The sequence below is a fragment of the Neodiprion fabricii genome, chromosome 7 (assembly GCF_021155785.1).
Source record: "Neodiprion fabricii isolate iyNeoFabr1 chromosome 7, iyNeoFabr1.1, whole genome shotgun sequence".
NCBI lineage: Eukaryota > Metazoa > Arthropoda > Insecta > Hymenoptera > Diprionidae > Neodiprion > Neodiprion fabricii.
This window is the reverse complement of record NC_060245.1, coordinates 23,583,201-23,604,552: the sequence shown is the minus strand read 5'-3', so window position 1 is coordinate 23,604,552 and position 21,352 is coordinate 23,583,201. Positions and strand designations below refer to the sequence as shown.

Genomic DNA, 21,352 nt, shown 5'->3' with positions numbered 1-21,352 from the left:
AAAATTTCTCTAATCGTTTATTTCGAGATCCTCTACTCCTCGTCAATCGTACAATTAGATATACAGAGTCGAAAAACTATCAATGAACAATTCGATACAGATTGCAATCGCACATGTCATTATCGGGATCAAATTACCGTTTATCATAATCAAATTTTCGCCCCTCGCAGCATACATAATATTTTCCGACTATCCACTAGGTGGCAAGTATTTCCTGCTCTGCGTCGGCGGAGGCGACGGAGGCGACGGAAGCGACGAAGGCAAATAGGTTCTCGGCGGCGGCGACGGAGCTGGGATTTTCGGGGGCGCAGGTGTCGGATAGTTATAACTAGGCGACGATGCCGAAGACGATGCAGACGCGGTCGATTGTGGACGAGCGATCGTCACGGATGGTGTTTTATTGAATCCATAATTCGCCGACGCGCTCGCACTTGCGGAACTCGATGCACTTGCTGGGTGGGATCGAACAGGGGGCAGATATGTCGGTGCTGGTGTTGATATTGGACGCGGAGTTGGACTTGGGGTCGGCGAAGGAGGAGGGGGCGGAGGAGGAGGGGGCGGAGGAGGTGGAGGTGGAGGTGGAGGCGGTGGCGGGGGCGGAGGCGAGGGTGGAAGAGCTGGAGGCAAATATGTTGGTGGTGGTGGGGGAGGAGGGGGAGGCGGGGGTGGAGGTGGAGGTGGAGGCGGAGGAGGTGGTGGAGGAGGTGGTGGAGGCGGTGGTGGTGGTGGTGGAGGAGGAGGTGGTGGAGGTGGCGGGGGTGGGGGTGGGGGTGGAGGCGAAGGTGAAGGATAGTTGTAAGCAGGGGGCTGAGGGTAATTGTAGCTGGGATAATTCTGCACCGGTGGTGGTCCGTATTCCTGAGGCGAGGGTAGAGAGAATTCAACCTTTGGTCTTTCGTAGGAGTAACCAGCCTGCCTGGAGATCCTCTGGAGGCCGAGGCAGCGCGTACAGTTGATCAAAACAAGTATCCCAAACTACGCAGGGAGAAAAAAAAGATCAAAAAATAATGAGAAAAAAGAAAAAGAAAAACAAAAACGAAAAACGGAAAGCTGGATTGAGAATACGCCGATGTCGAAAAGCGAAAAACATCGCGATAAGGGACCGCGGGAGCTACTCACCCATTGCAACGACAACATAACAATCTCGTATAATATAACGCCGGGTAGACACCGTATCCCTTTGCTTTTATACGAAAAGTTTGCGCGTCGACGGGTGGAAATGAATTACACCTCCTCTCGGAACGAAACCGCAAAACTGATGACATTTTATTAATTCTTATCATCAAGCGGCTCGGCGTTGCTCAAGGTGGTGTTTCCCATTCCTTTTTAGTTTCGTTTATTCTTTTTTTTTTTTTTTCTTCAACAGATCTACGTTTTACACAGCTTGCAGAAAATTGCGACAGAATCGTCGTCCCGTATTCCGTGGACCGTCACGCGCGGAGCTTACCTCGCTCCTCGATCCTCCTCCCTGAAGGTATCGCAACGCGTGGCGCCGTGGCGTCAGAGACGCTGCGGTCGTAATTGCTATTTAATCGATGTGGGTTTGACAATTGCCCGGAGGACACGGCGGTCGAGATGACGCGATGATACCCCGGGGCTACATCGAGACGCAGAGACAGCCGTCGAGGAGAAGGAAGAGGAGGCTGCGGGAGGTGCATTTACGCGGGGAATCCGACGATGCGGCCTCTCTCGGCGAGTAGTGTAATTGGTTTAATTTACTTAATGGTGGTATTAGCCGCTCGTTTCCTTTTCTCGGAATCACACATACCTGCCCACCGTTGCCATTGCGCAGTGCGAGTTAGGATTGGCGCGCGGATAAATGCCGCGAGAGATCGGCTGTTCGTTCCTTCGATGGAAATTTTCCGTACCGGGTTGGCGACGAGACGGCGAGAAAGGTGGAAAAGGGCCGTTTATAGGTGCGTAGCTCCGTAGGTACGAGGAGCCGGAAGGGAACTCGCGGTACGGACAGATAAAGAGAAAGCGAGAAGCGCGGACAAAGAAGCGGAACAAAAAAGGCCCAGGAATAGAGCTTGAGAGAGAAAAATGAAGCCTCGTAGGAGTAGGAGAAAAACAAAGAGGCGTGCATCGGGCGACGGACGGGTGACTGAACCGTTTGCCCGTGTGTACATACGGCGAGTGGAAAGAGGTGAGAGGGAAAAAGAAAAGGTGGAGAAAGAGCGGCCTCCTAGGCATCAGGACCGCGTCGGTGTCGGCCGAGGAGTCACATCCTACTCCGGAGTACTCTGCAATCATTGGCACGAGAACTCGGGGAGAAGGCACCGGGCTGTCCGGCACGGCAGGATCACGCGAACTGGCTCTATTATCCCTCTATCTCGATTGTCGATGGGGCGGCAGATGGCCGGCGAAGGTGAAACGCGAGCTTTTATGCACTCCCGCAAGCACCCTGGCCAAATCGGCCGAAAACCGCGACCTGCCGCTGTCGCCGGGGAGCGACGATCGAGGATCGAGGGATCCGGCCACTTATCGCTTCGTCCTGCGGCGTAGCGCCGCAGCGCAGTTGCCCGGAACGCTCGCTGATCGCCTCGGGCTCAGGTAGCGTTTCTTGATCCGACCCGGCGGACCGACGGATCACGGCACATTTGAAATGGAAGCGAAGCCGCAGGTTACCCGTAATCATAGGCCAATCAACCTGGATCTAACCATTATATTCTTGTTTTTGATTTTTCCTACCAGTCCTTGATCAATTTCGACACGGGGTCGTCCACGGTTCGCCACAGCCTGGTTCCTGTACCGAATCCAAATTTAGCGCCTACGTTTGACCCCACCGCGGTTCGTATAAACCTACTTTGAAGGAAACTGAGGCCAGAAATCCTACGTTGATTCTCCAAGTCCTAAAAATCTAAGGGCAAGGCCTACGTTGAGCCTGAAACTCGGCAAATCGGTAAATTTCGAACATTTTTACCATCAAATTAATGGAGATAAAACCTACTTCACTACCGTCAAGCCATGCGTAGGAGTTCCTTTAACGTAGGCGTTAAATTTCGACTCATGCTCCACCTTTCTTCCGTCGCTTGGAATCGCGGATCGTCGGATCTGCAAGCGAAACACGCGGTAGAAGCCGGCTGGCGTAATGCTGCCCGGTAATACCACGTTATTTTCCTTATAATACCACGCAATGGGGTAAAACGGGTTAATAGAATCGTGTCCGGCCGGAGCACAGCCTGAGGCGGCTCTGCGGCACGGGAAGGATCGCACCTGTCGCACATATCGTAACAGGGTCCATCTGTGATCGTCGGCCATAGTGAATTTCGTCGATGAGAATACGAACGCCTGGAATTAACGACGCTTCGGCTGTTGTTACGGCGACGGTACTTCTCAGTTCTCACCGTTTTCAAGTTTTCACCTGCCTGGATTACCCACCCGTGTAATTATTGCGCACGGAGGCGTATTGCGAGAGAGGAGAGAACGCGAAACAATAAACAAGGAATTCGCGCATTTCACCCGCATACCTATTTACCCATCGTTAACGCCGGGGGTCCTCGAGCGACGCGGGAATTCTCTTCGCTGGTAAAAATGAAAGAAAGCACTCATCCCCCTCCCGGTTCTTCTCCTCCCCCTCATCATACGATCCTATGCCTCAATTAGACACGCCAGAGCGCGGCCACCGCTAGGGCACTACGTATAGTGAAAACTGATTAGGTTATACCTGCCTGCCTGCCTGCCAGTCTATCGTACCTTTCCAATTCCTGTACGTACACGCTACGCGGAATTATTAATGATCCTGGATCGCGTGGCAAGGAGAGTTCCATCGGTGCAAAGGAGCCAACGCGGCGAAACGCACCTGGAATCATGGTGTGTATTTTCCACGAAAGGGATGGATTTCATCACTGAACAGCCTTGTCCGGCAGATTGCCAAGACTGGATTGTTCTTACGGCGTAACCCTGTAATTTCGTATAACGAGATTGGAGGTTGGAGGTGCTTTTTCAGGCCCGCAATGCAAAGAGAGCGGCAGAAAACTGGCGTTAGAACCCACGAGGTGAAGCATGAAGACGTTTTCAACGACTGGCCGAGCATTGACGATTAAAGCAAGTTCCCACAACTGGATCCGAGTCACACAAGACGATCTTGCCGCCTCGTTGCACCGGCGATACTTCCACCTCCTCTCGCGGCGTTCGTTGCTCATGACGAAGACCTGGGTACGAAATTACGCAAGTTGACTTGACTTCGTCATTAGAAGCTATTAGCCACTCTTCCACAGCGTCTCTGCACGCTTCGCGGAGTAGAAAATGAGCATGCAGCTGAAGGGTAAGCCTGGGGCAGAAGCAAACCTGTGAGTGACGATACTATTACGAAGAAAACTAAAATAAACCCGAGTCGAAATTTAACGCCTACATTTGACCCTACCAAGGTTCGTACAAATCTACGTTGAAGGAAACTGAACCTAGAAAATTCAAGTCCCGAGCCCTACTTTTTAATTCGATTTCATACGTTTCGATCGTATTTATTGTATTTCTATCGTAATCAACCGTAATCGATGGACCTTTATCAGCTGGTTAGGATTTCGAGCGTGAAAGGTGGTTCCGAACCAAAATTTCGACCCGGGAAGAATGGAAAAACGGTGAGTCTGCTGACAAAAACAATCAAGGAGCATACACAAGAGAACAAGGAAATGGTATCCAGGGATGTGAATTCCGCGGATACCTTCGATCGAATCAATCACCACCGAGCGCATGATGCATCGGGGGTGGGAGAAGATCGTCCGGCAATGATCCCGCCTGGGGGGGTCGAGTAAACACGCGGTTTTGGGTTCATGTCGGTCGTGTCACGGCCTAGGGGCGGCAGAGTGGGGTTGCTCGGGTGGGGGAAACCACGACACATCACGGTCTCTCTACGTTCCCCGTTGCGGACAGTCTGCGCTGGTCTGCGCACGGCATTGATCGAGGTCGCACGGGTTCCCTGCCGCTCGTTTTCTCCTTCACACACTCGCCTTTTCCGCCCGCTTCTACCTAAACTAATCGCGACATATACCCGCGTGCGCGAGCCTCAGTTTGTTGTGTGCCTTTAATCCCGTTAACGAGGAGACCAACCCCCGAGGGGTCAAAGTTCGCGCCGCGTGTGACGAGAACTACGTACGTCCCGCCGATCGAGCGCGGACAACTTTGTTTGCACCAAACGACCGATTGGACGATTAGTCGTTGTACCGCGAGTGTAACAACAGAGGAGAACAAAGCCACCCGTCGTCATTGGTGATGGTGACGAACTAGGCAAGTATCGGTAAGTTGTAATCCCGCGTTCTCGCGTTCTTCGCATTGTTGTCGTCGTCGCTGCGTGTGTTGTCGGACGATCGAATGCCGGAACGTTGACTCGATTCGAATTCGAATGCGATTCTACTCTCTGCCGCGGTGTACGTCGGTGGTTACAGGGTACCGCGCGTGTGGAAGAGTTGCGAGGAGATGCGAAAAAGTCGGGGGAGGGGGGAAGAAAAACGGGAAAACAAAATAGTAGAGAGTAAAAAAAAAAAAGAAAAAAACGTAACGCGGAGAGAAATGAAAGAATTTAAAAAATAAACAGGTCCCGGCCGTAAATCATTCGCAAAGTACAATAATATGCAGAGGGAGAAGAGCGGGGGCGGGGGGGGGGGGGAGGGGGAGGGAGAGGAGGTGTTCCTGGGTCATAAACCAAATCGCATTGGGTGACCCCGACTGACCCTGGCTTTTGTGCGATACTTTAACGTTCATTTCTCGCACACGTCCATCGGCACGGACTCTCGATGGCGAACCCCTACGGTGAATTTTTCGTATATTTTTTATGTTTTTTTTTTTTCATTTATTTATTTATTTTTTTTTTTTTTTTGTCGAGCACAAGTACTAGACGCGAGTCCGTCGCGTATTTACCCTCGGCCTGCGAGGAGATCTCGAGGCGAGCGAGGAGAGCCCGAGGTTTGAAGAAGCATACCTAGAGGATGGCCTTGCATCGTACAAAATAATCAAGCGGCGTGTCTGACTGCATAGCTGCATATGATAATGCCATCTCTCGCCTCCGCGCGACGCACGGTGTACCAGCAGAAGCACCAGCGGCAGTTCTCCTCCTTCTTTCATTCGGAAATTAATAGGCAGGTAGCCGGATCGGACGGCTAATGGGTCGAGCATTCGTCGCTACAATTATTATGCCCGCTATACCTACCTTGGCTTATCTCTCTCTCTCTCTCCCTCTCTCTCTTTGAAGTCGAGGCTCCGTAGCAGGCGGAGAACCGTCCCGAGTCGAAATTTAGCGCCTACCGAGACTCGTGTGAACCTATTTTGAAGGAACGTGAACCCAGAAATCCTACGTCGAACCTCAGATTCTTAAAAATTAAAGTAACAAATCGTAATTTGACGCTCTCGGTAGACGATTCAACCCATTTTCACGCTATTCGATCTACGGCTCCTCCGTTGGACCTGTAACTCCTCATATACATATAGGTATATTATTACAGCGACATTCGAGTGTTCACGATTAATAATCCGAGGGCTGTTTCGACATAATTTTGACGAGTTTCGATAACATTCGAAAATTAAGTATAGCGTTTCAACTGTATTCATTCAACGTTCTCGCGAATACAAAAACCCTTTCAACTGATTGAATATACAGAGAATACGATACGAAATCAATCGGAATCGATGAACATTTAATCAGCTGGTTAGGATTTTGAGCGTTTGAAGGGGGGTTTCAAGCGAGCCTAAGCTTGGCATTTCGGTAAATTTCTAACATTTTTATCGTCAAATCAGGGTCTGATATCGCACTGAAGTCCAACGCAAAGATCGCTTCTTCCGAATCTCCGGAGGCTTGACAACTCCACCGATACTTCGCAGACGTATCTCGCTCTGCTATTCTCGCGACGAGTCTCAAACCCTGGCCGATGAAGCGAAGCGAAGGGATAAAAATCACGAGGGGCAGAAACGGGCTCGTCGCATCGCCGCGAATTCCTGCAGCTACAACGAAATAGTTCGAGCAACCGTCGTTCAGAGCGTTTCTAATTAAAATTAATCGAAATCGCGACGGATGTGAAGGAGGCAGGTGCAACGCGCAGGCCTCGCTTTAATCAAAATTACCGTCGCAGGTAGGCGTAAAATCCGTAAAACGCGGATGAGCCACCTTGGGTTCTTTTTCACTCTCCGAAATACGTCGCCTCCGACTCTTTTTCCGCGGTATTAATTCCCCGCCGCCGCCTCTGCTTGCAGATCCTCTCTCGGAATTGTCATCGAGGCAAATTCCACGTCGTCGAAAGTATTTCGCGACGATTCCGTCGGACACGGGAGACCGAAATGGCACCTTATATCCTCCTCGCGGAGGCTGCAAGTATATTGTGGCAATTAAAATTCACTCGGACCGTGACCCGACGGGCGCCTCTCAACGCTTCTCGAGCCTCCCAAGGTAGACGGCGAGCAGTCGTTGTTACCCTGGAGGTAGGTACCGATAGTACCCCGCAGTTTTACACCGATACCGTCTAGTACTACAGGCGATCCGGTCCACCGAAGATTCAGCGTTCCATGGAGCGTGTCTTCAACCTATTAGGCTCGTCTATCCGGCCGCTCCGCAATCCTAAAACAATACGTTGTTTCGTGCCCGGCTCTGTAACGCCTCTCGCAGCAGGTGTAACGTGGCTCATTTTTTAACGGTATTTTTTTATTTATTTCTTTTTTCAACGCACCAGTCGAAACATTTGTCACGAATACTGAAAAAAAATTGTCGTCAAACCTGAAGAAGATAGGAAAATATTTAGAGGTCGCCAACCAATTACTGAAGTATTTTTATTTATTTTTAAAAGTATACCTTACGGGCTTGTAATGTATTAGCTTATTTTTATTTTTTTTTTTTGAATCGTGGTTCAAGTAATCGTTGACCAATCAACAGCAAAACTGCGCCCAACAATTCCGCAGTTGGCTGTCCTCGTCTTTTACCCGAAAGATTAATTGTCTCGGAGAAATTTGGTTAACAGTCTGTATTGCCGAAATAGCAGTATCACAAAAGTAGAAACAAATAAACTAATACATATATATATAAGTCCGTAAGGTTTTTTTTTCAGTATTTGTCACAAATTTTTCGAGTGGCACCTTAAAAAAAAAATAAAGTTAAAAATCACCAACTCTAATCAGGTGTATCAATCACCTGCCTTTGTCCCGTTCCAATCCGATTCTTATTTCCGTTAAAAAATCGAAATTCTTTCTACGAGGAATCCAAGATCCGAAAAGCATTAGAGAAGAGCGTAAATTCGTTACTCAACGATCGTCTAGGATATTGAATTTTCTCGTGATTTCGTCCTGCGATCCGATGGTGCGACACATCGTCGGCTAAACAAGGCTCGGGCAGGAGGAAAAGGATGTCTGCCGAGCCGTGGCGAGGCGGGTATCCGAGAAGGAGGTGTAGGTATCGGATGTTGAGCGACAGAAGGGTACCGAGACTGGTCAACCGGGTCGAAGGACGCTGCAGGACTATGCTCAACGTGGGCTGACAGTCGTCGTGGTTCGAAAACTTGACCATCCTGACACGCAGACGGAGGTATTGCACACGGGCCGCGTGAACCGCAAGAGTCGGGCCCCGGACCCCGCGACCCCCCCCCCCCCCCCGCCCCTCCGCTGGACTCGTAAAAGTTTATCATGCGACCGAGTCACGCGCGATCTCGAAACGAGTTTTTTTCAACGCTTCAGGATATCGAGGATCGACGTTTCCCCCTTTATTATCGCGGGGACCTAGCGGGGTCCGAACAGTACCGAGTCGTCCAGAAAAGGACGCGAAAGTTGGAAAAGGATCGGCAGTTCCGAAAAATGTTGACGACGGAACGAATTACCTTCGAAACGACGGGAATCGGTTCGGACATTTGTGATCTCCTTTTCCATCGGCTACAGGGTGAACAGACATTCGCCTCTCATCGTCGCCACGACATCGCGTAATAAAGAAAATAAGATCGCGTCGTGTCGAGGGAACGGGATGGGCGGCAACAGGGGGGAGGACGAGGATCCTGCGGTCGCCGTAGATGGTTCGATCCGAGCGTTTCTGTATTGCCCCGGTGGATTGACGGGAGTAAGTAGAAGCGGTAGCTGCAGCAGAGCTCGAGGGCTACCTGAGACTAGTCCGTCGAAGAAGCCAGCCAACGGCTAGACAAAAACTAGGATATGCCTAGATGGTGGCGAGCCACCTCTCCGGAGAACGGGAAAGGGGGGTAAGGTGGAGGAGGAGGTGCGGAGGGACTCGGAGTAACGCGGAGTCAGAAGCTGCGGAGGTCGTCGCATGTACGTGTGTGCGGGGACCTGAACACCGTGTCGATGCCGGAGTGCACTGAACTTGGCAAGAAACCCAAGGTTGCGTGGCTTAATGATCTAGTTTCTTCTTCTTCTCTTCTACTCCTCTCAAAAGATATGATTCACCATTATGCATTCACGGGATCCGCGGCCGGCTGACTGATCGCCTCTCTCGCTAACCGCGTCCCTCTCTTCATCAACGAACCCGAATCGAAATTTAGCTCCTACTTTAGAGGAGCTCCTACGTAGGGCTTCAAGATCGTAAACTCGGTTCTACTTCGATGCAACGTCAGGCCTTAATTTAACGGTAAAATTGTCAAAAATTTATCGATTTACCGAGTTAAGCCTGCCGGCTTGAAATCCTCCGTCAACGCTCAAAATCCTAACCCGCTGATAAAGATTGAACGATTCCGATTGATCACACGCGTTTAATCGTATTTTCTGTATATTCGATTAGTCAAAAGGTCATTGAAACTCGTCAAAATTATGTCGAAACAGCCCTCGGATTATTAATCGTGAACACTCGAATGTCGCTGTAATAATATATCTACAGATGAGGAGTCACAGGTCCAATGGAGGAGCCGTAGATCGAACAGCGATGAAAATAGGTTGAACGGTTTACCGAGAGCGTCAAAGTAGGGCTCGGTACTTTAATTTTCTAGGTTCGGTTTTCTTCATAGTAGATATATACGAACCTTGGTAGGGTGAAATGTAGGCGTTAAATTTCGACTCGTGAACCAGCCAGGGTCGTCGATTTCGGGAGGAGCACAAAGGGAGGAAAACAGGCACCGTCTCCCCTCATCCCGGCTTGTGGCACGACCATGTCCCAGTAATACCCGTAATACCTGCCCACCTCCTTGTATACCTCTGTAATACAACCACAACAGGCTTTCATCGCCACTATTGCCGTTGCATTCTCCTCGTCCTGAGGTGCGACCGAGTGCGTCGTACGCTCTGCGACATGACAACGGAATACTAATTCCGTCATGCGGTACTACGCTGCTAGTAACACGCGCTATCCGCTCTGACCGCGAGGCCACCGTGCTGTTCGATTTTCGACGTTGGAACAACGCAGGTCTAAGCGGAAAAGGTCTCGTTTTCGCTGGTCAGCGAGCGCGTCTCTCCGTTTCGTGTGAAAATCTCGTCGAGCTTCGACCGACATCCAAACAACGTTTGAACCAGGACTCGGCAGTACTTATGGAGCACCGTTACAGGGTTCGAACGGCGTTTGGCCAGCACCGAAGGCTCTTTCGGTTCAAGACAGACGATTTCGTGAGTTCGAGTCCCAGAACGATAATACGACCGAGTACTGGGACGACACGTGCGTTTTCCTCCGAGTCTGAGACACTCAGTTTTCGAGGTATAGGTATAATAGTAGAGACGACGTCCGTCCGAAGGGTACTTGAACCTCGAATGACTCGGCGGCGCGACGACGGACGGTGATAATATTCATTCAACGAATGTCCCGCATCGTACAAATGGTAATTAAAATTTCCGATAGTCGGTTCTCGATGCAGGAGCGGGAGTCAGCGGGGGACAAGGCTGCCTGGAGGACGCGTGCAGGAAGCGGCGAACCCTTCGGAATGCAGTCGAGTAGTGCTAAGGTCTTTGGGTGTAGTTGATCGTGGGAGTCGGTGTGAGGGCAAAAGAACGAATTCTAAGGCAAGAGGCGTACAAAGGCCGCCCTGCGCCTCGTCTTCTTCGTCTCCTCTCGAAGGCTCCCTCGCCTTATCCTCTCCGAACGTGAGAGGCTTTCCGATGCAAATTCAGCCCAGCCGTGGCTCCTCGGCGTCCTCACTCCCGAATCGACGCCTAGCCTTCTCCTTTTTTCTCTTTCTCTCTCTCTCTCTCTCTCTCTCTATCTCTCTCTATCTCTCTCTATCTCTCCATCTCTCCTCCTCCTTTCCTCTTCCTCCTTCATATTCCGCTCGAATTCGACCCGCCATCGCGGAGCGTCGCGACGCGTGCCGCCTGCCCTCTGACCCCGACTCGACTTATCCACACGTCGACTCCGCGACGCGACGTGCAACAGGTAGTCTCCACTTCGTCGAGGACTAGGGCTTGTGAAAAGCGGAAATTCTCCTTCGTGTGAGTGCCCGAGGCCTCCACTCCGGCCTCTGTGTCGTATACCTAGCGAGCTATTCGTGAGCTCGGGGAGTGCAGGCTTGGCAGACACACGTGGGTATTATTAACTCTGAAACGGGTGTTGACAGAGGAACGTTAACCCCGTGACCTTCCCCGGTTAAACACGCCATCGTCCTCGCCGTCAATTGTTATAAGGATCAACGATCGATTGACCGACGCTAATGGAGAGCTTCGCTAAGGTTCTCGACAATGGCTCTTCACTTACGTTCACTTTGCTAATTTCACCGAAACCCTGCCACTAATTATCGTTCGAGCGATCCTCCGAATCACGCTTGCATATTCACTCGAGGGTTCGAATTAGTTAAGCAGTTGCCTCGTTGGCGAATTAGCTCGAAAAATCACTAAAAGTTAGTCACCGCGTTTAGTACGTCGATTGGCGACGCAAGAGAGAAACAAAACGTCGACCTCGTCCGAGGTGACTCGCGATTGGTTACAATTACACCGTATTATCTGCATACGCTTCTCATTCTCGAGACGTGCAAGTACAAGCCGCGGCTACGATTCCAAGACGCATCATGGAACAAGGTCCACTCTGTTTGTACGACGAGGTCCGCACTCCGCCTCTAATTCTCCTCCTCCTCCTCCTTCTCCTCCTCTTCTTCCCCTCCTTCTCCAGTTAGCAAAAAGTTAATCGACTACTTCCGTTAGCACACACTAGGATCGAGTCGATTCGAAACTGCAGGCAACGCTGTAAGTTATCATCTCCTGGTATCTCGAACACAGTAGTGTATCCCAGAAGCCGGTTGGTTGTCTCGTTTCTTGTTTCTCAATTTATTTGGGTTAAGGCGAGCCGCGTCGGCCGCCGGTCATCATCGTCGCTTTTCGCGGTTCTACAGGCGCGGTTGGTTAGAGAGACGCGTCTGGTTGCAGAGGGGGGGTGGGTGTCTTGGGGGCCCGTTTCGCATTCTGCAGAGCGCTAGTCAGCATCGGCCCGCAGAACTCGGCCATACAAGAGAGCGCGAGCTATCTATAACCAGGAGTCTTTACCCCCGGATCGCTATTTGCGGCTAGTCGAGAGTTCCTCCGGCGCGTTACCAAAAGGCACGCGACTTGTCGCCGTGCCAAATCCCCCGAGTATACGAGAGAGCGATTCTCTCCGGTATCTTCCTCGCCGAGCGTCATCGATCCTCCCCGATAATGACGCCCTTAGCCCGCCTTTAGGACCGACGCCCCGAAGGTCCCTCGCCGATCACCCGGTGAAAGTACGGAATTCTTTGCCGCCGGTCCGACTCCGGAGCGTTGCGCAATCGATTGGCAACAGGTGTATCGCCGCCGCATAATTGCACCGTGTATTATGCCGCTCAACAACGAGAGATCGAGTCTTGTTTCGTCCTTGCGGCGCACGCGTTCGTCGCGCTTTTCAAGCCTCTCCTTTGCCAGTCGCCCAGCTGGCCTTTACTCTTTGCAATTTACCTCTAATTTGTCACAACTTGGTGGAATCGCGTAAAGGTTACGCAGCTGCGCAGGGTGAAATTCACCCCAATTTCAAAAAAAAAAAAAAAAATGACGTCCTTCTGCAACGATGATTTTTAAAAATCTTTAAGAAAAATAAGATCCAGGTACTGTTTAAGGATCGCAGAAAAAGGTCTCTCAGTTTTCCCAACCAAAATTGACTGTCTAATTATTGTAAAACATCGGCAATTGAAGTTGAGGTAACAAAAAAATTCACTCAGAATGACCAATTGGGGGTTAACTCTACGGAGTATTAAATCGTGTCAAAAACTCGTTTTCCGCAGCCGCAGGAGAGAGAGATCGATTTCGCTCGAAGATGTCCATTTGCAACCGCGCCGCGCGAGAGTTACTCGAATTTCCGGACGTCATCGACCGTTAAGAAAACAAACCAACGAACAAACAAACGTTTTTCGATTACAGGGTGCTGCGATGTTCAAGCGACTGGCCAAGTCTAAGCGGCACAGCGTCGAGGGGGTCGGTGGCGAACCCAGGCCGCCGAAGGAGTCCTCGTCCTTCTGTACGCCACCCCCGTCGCCGTCGGTCGGATCCCCGCCGTTCCCGGAGGAGACCCAGAGCGTCGGAGGTGGCGCGAGGGCGCCGAGAGCGAAACAGGCGAGAAGAAGCTGCGGCGACCAGCCTCTGAACCTCAACGTCCAACCGCTGGACAACTACCAGGATGGACAGGACGAGCCCGACCACCAATCGGGCCGCATCACCCGGGTCAGTACCGAGACCGACTATCAGATGGTCACCGCGGTCCCGGCCTACATCGTGGAACACGAGCCGGAAAAACAAAAAGGTACCGCAGATCGAGTATCTCTCGCATCAGCCGTGTGTAATATACCTGGTACCCGATCGTTGCGTGTGTGTTTTCCGTAAGGTTTTTTTTTTTTTTTTCCTTTTTCATCAGCTACAACCGGTGTTTAATCGCCGTTTGACAGTCTCTTGATTACGGTGATCGTGACGACGACCAAGAACTTGCGGACTGTTATTTCACGTCCGTGTCTTCTTTCTCTTCCTGCTCCGTGTGTATCACTTTCGGAAAATATCCTGCTGGTATAGCTTGAGTACGAGGGGTTGATCACTCCTGGAATATGGCGCACATTTTTCCGGAAATATTGTTAAATACCTTGAAATGTTTGAAATTTTCTGTAATCTCTTGTCATTTTTCAAATCTCATGAAATCTTCTGAAATTTCTCGAAGTTTTTCAAAGTCTTCTGAAAGAATTTAAATTCTCTTGATAAATCCTTTGGAATCTCTTGAAATCCCTGAAATCTTTGTAATATTGAAATCAGATGTGCATGAAATCGACGAGAAATAAAATACAATTACCGCCTCGACTCTGTAACCTGCACACGTCACCCTAATTCTCGTCGTTTCGAAGCTAGGCGAGAGGTTGTGAAACCGGCGAAGCTGTTGTCAGGGAAGAAAGAATTATACCTGGTATAAGATAAAGCGACTCGTTGTAGTCCTATTTTTTTGAATCTTTTTATCAGGATTGAAATACCAGTTCACGTGTGACGGGCTGCAGGGATTTGGTACCGCGGACGTGTGTATATTCGGTGCAGTAAAAAAGAGCCAAGGTGACAAAATGATTTATACGCCACGAAGAGTCCCGAGTTCTATGTACATATAAAATACAGATAAGTCGCGAGGCGTGTGAGACCTCGAGGCGAGATTAGCTGTCGCTGCAGGTTGATTTTATAACCGAGTTTCGCCGCGTTTGATGGTTCCTGCAACTGGTTCCAGGGCTCGACGAGGCTGCGGAGCCGACGAGACCGAGTTGTTACGGATCGGATTGCGCAACGATCTCGAGTGATCTAGGAATAATCGAACGATCGAGGAATGCGCGGCCACGCGATGCGCGACGCACCTGTGGGAAATATTTAATTAAAATACTAAATAAGTTTTCTCGGCCGCGTATCCCTGTTTTCCTTTTTAATTGAGAAAGGCTAGCCGTAAATATTGGAATCGCGCCATTAGCGTCTAGCCGGCTCGGCAGCACTAAATTGACCGAGTGCTCGGACATCCCATTAGCCGACTGGGGACGGTCTATGGAAACTTCGAGGAGATGTTTGGGGGGGGGGGGGGGGGGGGCGAGTAAGACGAAAATAAAAGGGGCGACGAAACGGAAGAAAAAGACCCAATTACAGGTACCTATCTACCTTTCTACAATCCGGTCCATAACACCTGCCGTTAGGAGCTGTACACAAGAACGGAAGCTATTAACTTTCAAACGTTAGCTCAAGAAGGCCGTTCCAACAACGCGCGTGTCGCTTCCCCCTCCTAAGTCGCTGCAAGAAAACATATCCTCGCGGTATAGAACGTGCCCCTTTAAACTGTACGGTCCGAATACCGTGCGGAAAGGTGTTCGATTTTTACGGCTGATATTTGTTTATTTTTATTTTTTTTTGTCGCGCAAATGCAACCGAAGATAACTTTTCACGCCACACTACGGACGAAACGATAAATAAATTGATACTTTCTTCGAAAAGAAGTTCAGTACCGCAATTGGAAAAATTTCATTTTTATTGTAGAATTCGGTCTCCGCGGTAATATATATAATACAAACAGGGAAACGGAAAATGGAAAGCGGAAACGTGATCGAAGAAGTACGAAAGAGAAGAAGAAAAGGTTTCATAGGCAAAAAGAACAATCGCGGAATGTCGAGTGCATTTCACGAAGAAATTGTTTTTTTAGTTTTATAAGAAATATTGTTAAGTTCGTGAAATGGTAGTTTTTTCGTCGTTGTAATGCCTTTTTTATACAAGTATCTTGTATTTTGCAAAAATACTGTCCGTCACGGATGAAAATGTAAGTAATTTTTGGATTCAGCAAACTCGAAAACCTAACATTCGCCAAAAACATCCCGTTCGGCTGAACGGTAAGCTGGTGTCAAAAAACCCCACCAAAAAATGAAGAAACCTTGTCGTACAATTTTTTCAACGACGCTCCGGTCCTCTCGAATACGCGGAATCCAGGCTCCGTTCAGAATGTAGTTGGAATACGAAATTCGCCTGCGATCGTGAAGCGCGTCGATTCCGCAGACTCCGCGCTGCTGCCGAGCACGATCCGTGATGTAGTTAGCCTCTCGCAATCCGAGGTAAGAATTGATAATGTCGCGTGGCGAGTCTAAGTGGACACGGTTGCGCGCTCTGACGACTTCCGTGTCCTCGGTACGGGGTCGAGGCAGCGGTGTTTTGCGCCGTTGTGCAGAATTGCATTCTTCGTCGTCCGTTTTAAAAATATCCCGCCCGGATCGCGGCTCGTTCGAACACCGGCGCTAATTCCGAAAGATCGCACCTTTTCCGTGGCTGGTTAGCGTCGGCGGGACCTCGAGGCTCGACGAGGTCCTCTTCGTTCGGCCCGTTCCTGGGTCCTTTCTCGAAACCGAGGCGTTTCGGTCCCGGCTCATCCCCCTCCTTTCCGCGCTTCCGCCTTCCGCCCCTCGCCGCACGCACCGGGTGCCGTTAACTGGGCGTAGGTATGCCGGTCGGGTTGACATCTCTAAAAACTAGTCCCAAAATACGCGGAACCAGGTGCCGTCCGCTCGTCCGCTTCTTATTCGTCGACTCGGCGTCTTTCCTGGCTACCATATGTCGTCGCGTTCCGCAACCTTTTTAGCCTTTTTCGCCTCCTTGGTTTTCTGATCGACGAGGCCCGCTAATCGCGTTTCGTTTCGTTTCAGGACTCGGCGTCTGGGGCCGGAGGATGAGCAAGAAGATAGACTCCTTCCGGAGGGTCAGCTGCCGCGAGTCCCCCGTTGGGGTGCCGGAAGTCCCGGGTGAAAAAACGCGGCTCTTCAGCCCCCCGCAGCGGTCCGCATCGCCGTTCAAGTCGTTCTTCATCAGGATGGGGTCTACGGGGATGCTAAACTCCGCCAAGAGCAACCGCAGGTCGCTGCAAAGCGTCGCCGACGAACAGACCCAGAGCAACCGGAAGTCGAACGGGATTCAGGCCCTGCGCTCGACTCGGTCCCCGGAGAAGGACCCCCAGGCACCGCTCTTCAGAAGCTGCAGTACCAGCCAGCTGAACACGACCCTGACCTACGTCAAGGGCGACGACCCCTCGGAGGGAATCGACCTCAGGATCGGCGGGAAGGAGAGCGGAAAGACCGTGTCCTGCGACAATCTGGCCGGTCAGCTGCTCGACGATGTTTTCGAACCGGGAGAACGCGTCCAGGAGAGTCCGAACCCCGGGACGACGTTCTACTCGTGCGACTATTACGCGGATGGAAACGCCGACGTTAATCTCGCGAGGAAATCGGTAAGCTGCGATTTCCGCGAGCCGAACTGCGGCAAGGAATCGAAGGAGCTGGGAAAGAAGACCAGCTTTCCGTACGCCTTCCTCAGGTCCAAGCTCTCCGTTCTACCCGAGGAACGTCACGCCGTTCCTTCCGCCGTCTCTCATCGACCGGAATCGGATCGACTGTTCAAAACCGTGTCCGAGGAGCATTTTCCATCGCTTATCAGAACCGACGACGCCGTCGAGACGACGACGCTGGGTCGACGCCGATCGCGCCCGGGAGGGACGGCGGCTTCCTACCTCAGAACGGGGGGGCGCAATTCCTACTCCGAGTACCGGAGCCCCGGCTACGATCAGCAGACGGAACACGTCGACCTCGCCGACCAGGAAACGGCGCCGACGCTCCGGTCTCAGCGTCGAAATTCGGCGCCCAGCGCCGAGCAGCGTCTCTCCTCGCACTACGTCAGCTCCAACGAGTCCGGATACGACAGCGACGGGCCCCGAGGTGAATCGGCCGCGGCATCGGAGGCCGAGGCGCTGAGCCTCAACCGCGCCGACAGCTCGGACACGAGCAGCGTCGTCGACTCGGAGATGGAGAAGCCGACGCGGAGTTCGACGCCGAGCGAGTACCCGGACCGCCCGGAGAGCGGACTCGACGGACTGCGCTGGCACCAAACGACCTCCGGCCGCATCCTACCCAGCATAAATCAGATCCCGGTTTCCGAGACGGAGGGCCTTGTCGTCGCGTCGCCGCACAGGGCGAGACTCCAGCGGGAGAAGACCAGGTTCCTCGCCGACATCGTTCAGGGTGGCAACGTCGTCGAGCGAGTCCGGCCTCAGCGTCGATGTCGGATCGTCGACCTGGTCAAGAACGATCCCAACGAGACTCTCGGCATCAGACTCGCTCGGCAGAGGTCCGACCGACTTCGTTACGTCGTCGTCGAACTCGAGGACAAAGGAATTGCCCACAGGTATATGGTTGCAACGTCTCAAGGGGAACGAGGGGGGGTTACAGCTTGGACGGTCTAAAATTATACCTATTTTTAGAAGCTTTTTTTTCAAGGAAACGAAAGCACTTGAAGCAATTTGAGTTTGACGGCTTTGTTATTTACAGTTTCAAGGACATTTTAGAATTCTTTCATTCAAATTAGCCGCAAAATGGCGAAATGGCGCGTATAAGCTGCGAACGACTTCAAGCTCGAGGGCTCTTGCGGTAGCGCATCGCTTTGACATTACTGTCCAACTTGTGAAAGGTGGAAAAAAATGTTCGAGTTGAAGACATTTTTTCGAGTTCGAGCTCGTAGCCAAAATGTTGAAAAAAAAAAATCTCTAATATATACAATTACGAGCGAAATATTTTATCATGAGACAAAAAATTGTTGAAAAAATTTGTACAAAATAATTTTAGAATTGAAGTTCAACGAACCGATAAACAAGTTTTAATGATTGTGTCAAAATTTCGTGCCGATCGGATAAAAATTGGCCGAGGAATCTGCGCCACCGGATTGAAAACGTAGTCGTTAGCTACTTATATGCTCCATGCCGCCATTTTGCTATCAATTTCGATGAAAAAATCCTAAAATTTTGTTGAAACTATAAATAATAAGGGTCTGAAACTCAAATTATACTACGTGTATAGGATTTCTTTAAAAAAAAAAAAATCTTAAAAATCGGTACGATTACAGACCGTCCAAGCTGTATTCCCCCTTCCTTAAATCACGGATCGTGGAGAGAGAAAGTGGGATGCATCCGTCAACCCCCTGATTTGCTTACCGGCTCTCGGCATCGATCAGTGACTCTTCAGCCTCCCGTCAGCGTCACTTTCGTAGCTTTTTCAATTCCCTTCGTTCCTCCGTACCGTTTGTAAAGAGTCCCTGAAACTTCTCGGGGTTGTGTCAAGGTCGAGAACTGGATCTTCTCGTACCCTGTGAAACTGTGTTCCTCGTTAGCGACCGAACGACTGGATTAGATATTCAAGTTTACTCAAACGACAGTCGTCCCAGGTACCGAAGCCGCGAAGCTACGCGGTTTCCATTCGGAATTATACGTACGTACCTACACGCGGAGCGTTCAGCTTTCAGATCGCGTACGACACGTATTGAAGAGCGTGATAAAACCGGGGCTTGAACGGTGTAAAAGCTTTTCTTGGGAAAAGAACGGAGAGAAAGAAAGAGAGAGATAGATAGAGAGAGAGAGAAGAAGGAATGTGCTCGACGATCGGTCAGGTTGTGTGCTCTCTTCGCGGTAAACGCCTTCATTACTGCAACAGCTTCTGTTAAGTCGGTTAGCGGTTTTCGACGTATCGCTATATTAGGTGAAACTTCCATCTCGACACATCGTCCGAGCTTGACGACTGCTGTGCAATTTCGAGAAATGAAAAATTCTCCGAACTCTTGGCACTGTTCCTGTACACTTGTGCATTCGCCTTCTTGAATCCTCGCAACGATAAGTGCCGCTTTCGCTCGTTAACATCGCATACGGTTCTCGGAGAATAGACAATCGCTTAAAATCGCCAATTACACCGTGTTCAGGATTTCACCTGCACCGCTCGTCCAATCCAATTGTCACTTGTCAGGGTTTACTCGGATACAAAGTAGGATTTGGTACTTCGGTTTGTAGGAGTTTGGGGTTCGATGTAGGTTTTGTCCTTAAATTTTTATGACTTGAAAGGTTCAAATTTCTAGGTTCAGTTTCTTTCAAAGTAGGCTTACACGAACCTTGGCATGGTCAAATACAGGCTCCAAATTTCGCCTCAACAAATTCTCGACCATGAGCAATCCGTTTCTTCACAGAGACGGAAGACTGAGACTGGGAGACGAGATCGTCGAGGTGGAAGGTCGTGACCTGGGAACGATGGAGTCGCTGCAGGCGGTTCAAGACTTTTTGGCGTCGTTCACGGGCAGTAAGATCCAGCTGCTGACGGCGTACGACGAGAACGTTCCTCAGGTCTGTTCCGTCCCGACGCTGCTTCCTGGGGAGACGGAGTACTTCGAGAACGCGAAGACGCTGTCGAACATCTCGCTCTGCGACGATCGGGATCGGCGGGTGCCGGTGTCGGGTTCCGGAGTGGTAGACCATCGTCGACGGCCGGACTTCCTTCCCCTGGATTCCTCGGCCCCCGAGACGATCCTGGAAGCGCATCGGTACCCGACCAGACACGCGGCCCGTTTCGAGAAGGGCTTCGGCCGTCCGAGTCTCGGCTTCAGCGTCGTCGGGGGACGAGACAGCCCCCGAGGTGAAATGGGCATCTTCGTCAGGCGCGTGTTTCCCGGGGGCCAGGCCGACGCCTCCAAGTCTCTTCTTCAAGGTGAGGGGCCGCCATTCCGTATTCAGCCGGCGAGCTCGGCGAGGCCTGGAATTCTTAATCAGTTCTCCCGGTTCGGTTCGCCTCCTTTCACACGGACTCATTCTTGCCTTGCCTCTCGTTTCAGGCGACGAGATTCTCACCCTGAACGGCAAGGTTCTTCGCGGCTTCACCCATCGCGAGGTCATCGAACTCTTCAAGGCCGTCAGAGAAGGGCCCGTGGAATTGGAAATCGCGAGGAGACACAGGTCAGCATTTTTTCCAAATTCCTCGTCCAACTCCAAAACCACCGCATGCCTGCGATGACGTGAACTTTCGTTTTCCAGGTACCCCAAATCACTCCCGGATTCGTCGACTTACTGAGAATTATTAGTCGGTTATAATAACTTGACGTAGCAGCTTGTGTTAATTGTTATATAAAAATTCTTCGCGAACTAGATTCTAACTTTATCTATATACAATGTACATGCGATCTCTAGTCTCGTCTAACAACGGATCTTACAATTAGATTTATCAACTCGGCTTGCGTTTCTTATTTTATTCTCATAGATACGTTTGTGTATATTTAATTTATTGATTATTATTCCTATGATATATTATATATTTGTATAGATGAATTTTACGTCGGTCTACACGGAGTCTGAAATAATTAGGAGATTTCAACTTTCACCTGATTCACGTTTCTAATTTTATCCAGATGTTTTAATTTTAAATGTATTTTATAACGGATATATTATGTGTATATATATATATATATATTGAGAAAAAAATGTTTTATATTCTGGTATTTACGAAACACTGCACTAAACACACACGCACGCACACCGGCATGCACAGAAATGCATACAGGCGATATTTACTGTTAATAAAAGAACATGCATTGTCATATTGACGCGTTACGTGTCGTTCGACGAATTGATAACGAGCGGATATTCCAATGACCACGGTATGTATATAAGTAGGAA

General features: G+C 50.4%; 2 protein-coding genes across 3 annotated transcripts; both read left to right on the top strand.

The window, feature by feature from the left end:
• Window positions 1–82: 82 nt before the first annotated feature.
• Window positions 83–793, top strand: LOC124187093 (glycine-rich protein DOT1-like). The gene is made up of 2 exons (XM_046579345.1): window positions 83–260; window positions 471–793. The coding sequence occupies exons 1-2, from the start codon at window positions 83–85 to the stop codon at window positions 791–793; spliced, it is 501 nt and encodes a 166-aa protein (XP_046435301.1).
• Window positions 794–4,875: 4,082 nt separating this feature from the next.
• On the top strand, window positions 4,876–21,273 carry LOC124186241. Of its 2 annotated transcripts, none has more exons than XM_046577770.1 (6): window positions 4,876–5,226; window positions 13,258–13,636; window positions 16,527–18,054; window positions 19,876–20,390; window positions 20,515–20,635; window positions 20,714–21,273. In XM_046577770.1, the coding sequence occupies exons 2-6, from the start codon at window positions 13,267–13,269 to the stop codon at window positions 20,748–20,750; spliced, it is 2,571 nt and encodes an 856-aa protein (XP_046433726.1). In that variant the 5' UTR covers window positions 4,876–5,226; window positions 13,258–13,266; the 3' UTR covers window positions 20,751–21,273. The 2 variants fall into 2 exon arrangements, with proteins under 2 accessions (XP_046433726.1, XP_046433725.1); XM_046577769.1 differs by having other exon boundaries at window positions 4,876–5,236.
• The last annotated feature ends 79 nt before the right edge of the window (window positions 21,274–21,352 follow it).

Bases quoted from the DNA above. Each gene is read 5' to 3' on its own strand.
- LOC124186241 (XM_046577770.1), top strand. From the start codon at position 13,267: ATGTTCAAGCGACTGGCCAAGTCTAAGCGGCACAGCGTCGAGGGGGTC. The intron at 18,055-19,875 runs GTATATGGTTGC...GTTTCTTCACAG, and splicing joins GACAAAGGAATTGCCCACAG to AGACGGAAGACTGAGACTGG. The intron at 20,636-20,713 runs GTCAGCATTTTT...TTCGTTTTCCAG, and splicing joins GAAATCGCGAGGAGACACAG to GTACCCCAAATCACTCCCGG.
- LOC124187093 (XM_046579345.1), top strand. From the start codon at position 83: ATGAACAATTCGATACAGATTGCAATCGCACATGTCATTATCGGGATC. The intron at 261-470 runs GCAAATAGGTTC...GGGATCGAACAG, and splicing joins AGGCGACGGAAGCGACGAAG to GGGGCAGATATGTCGGTGCT.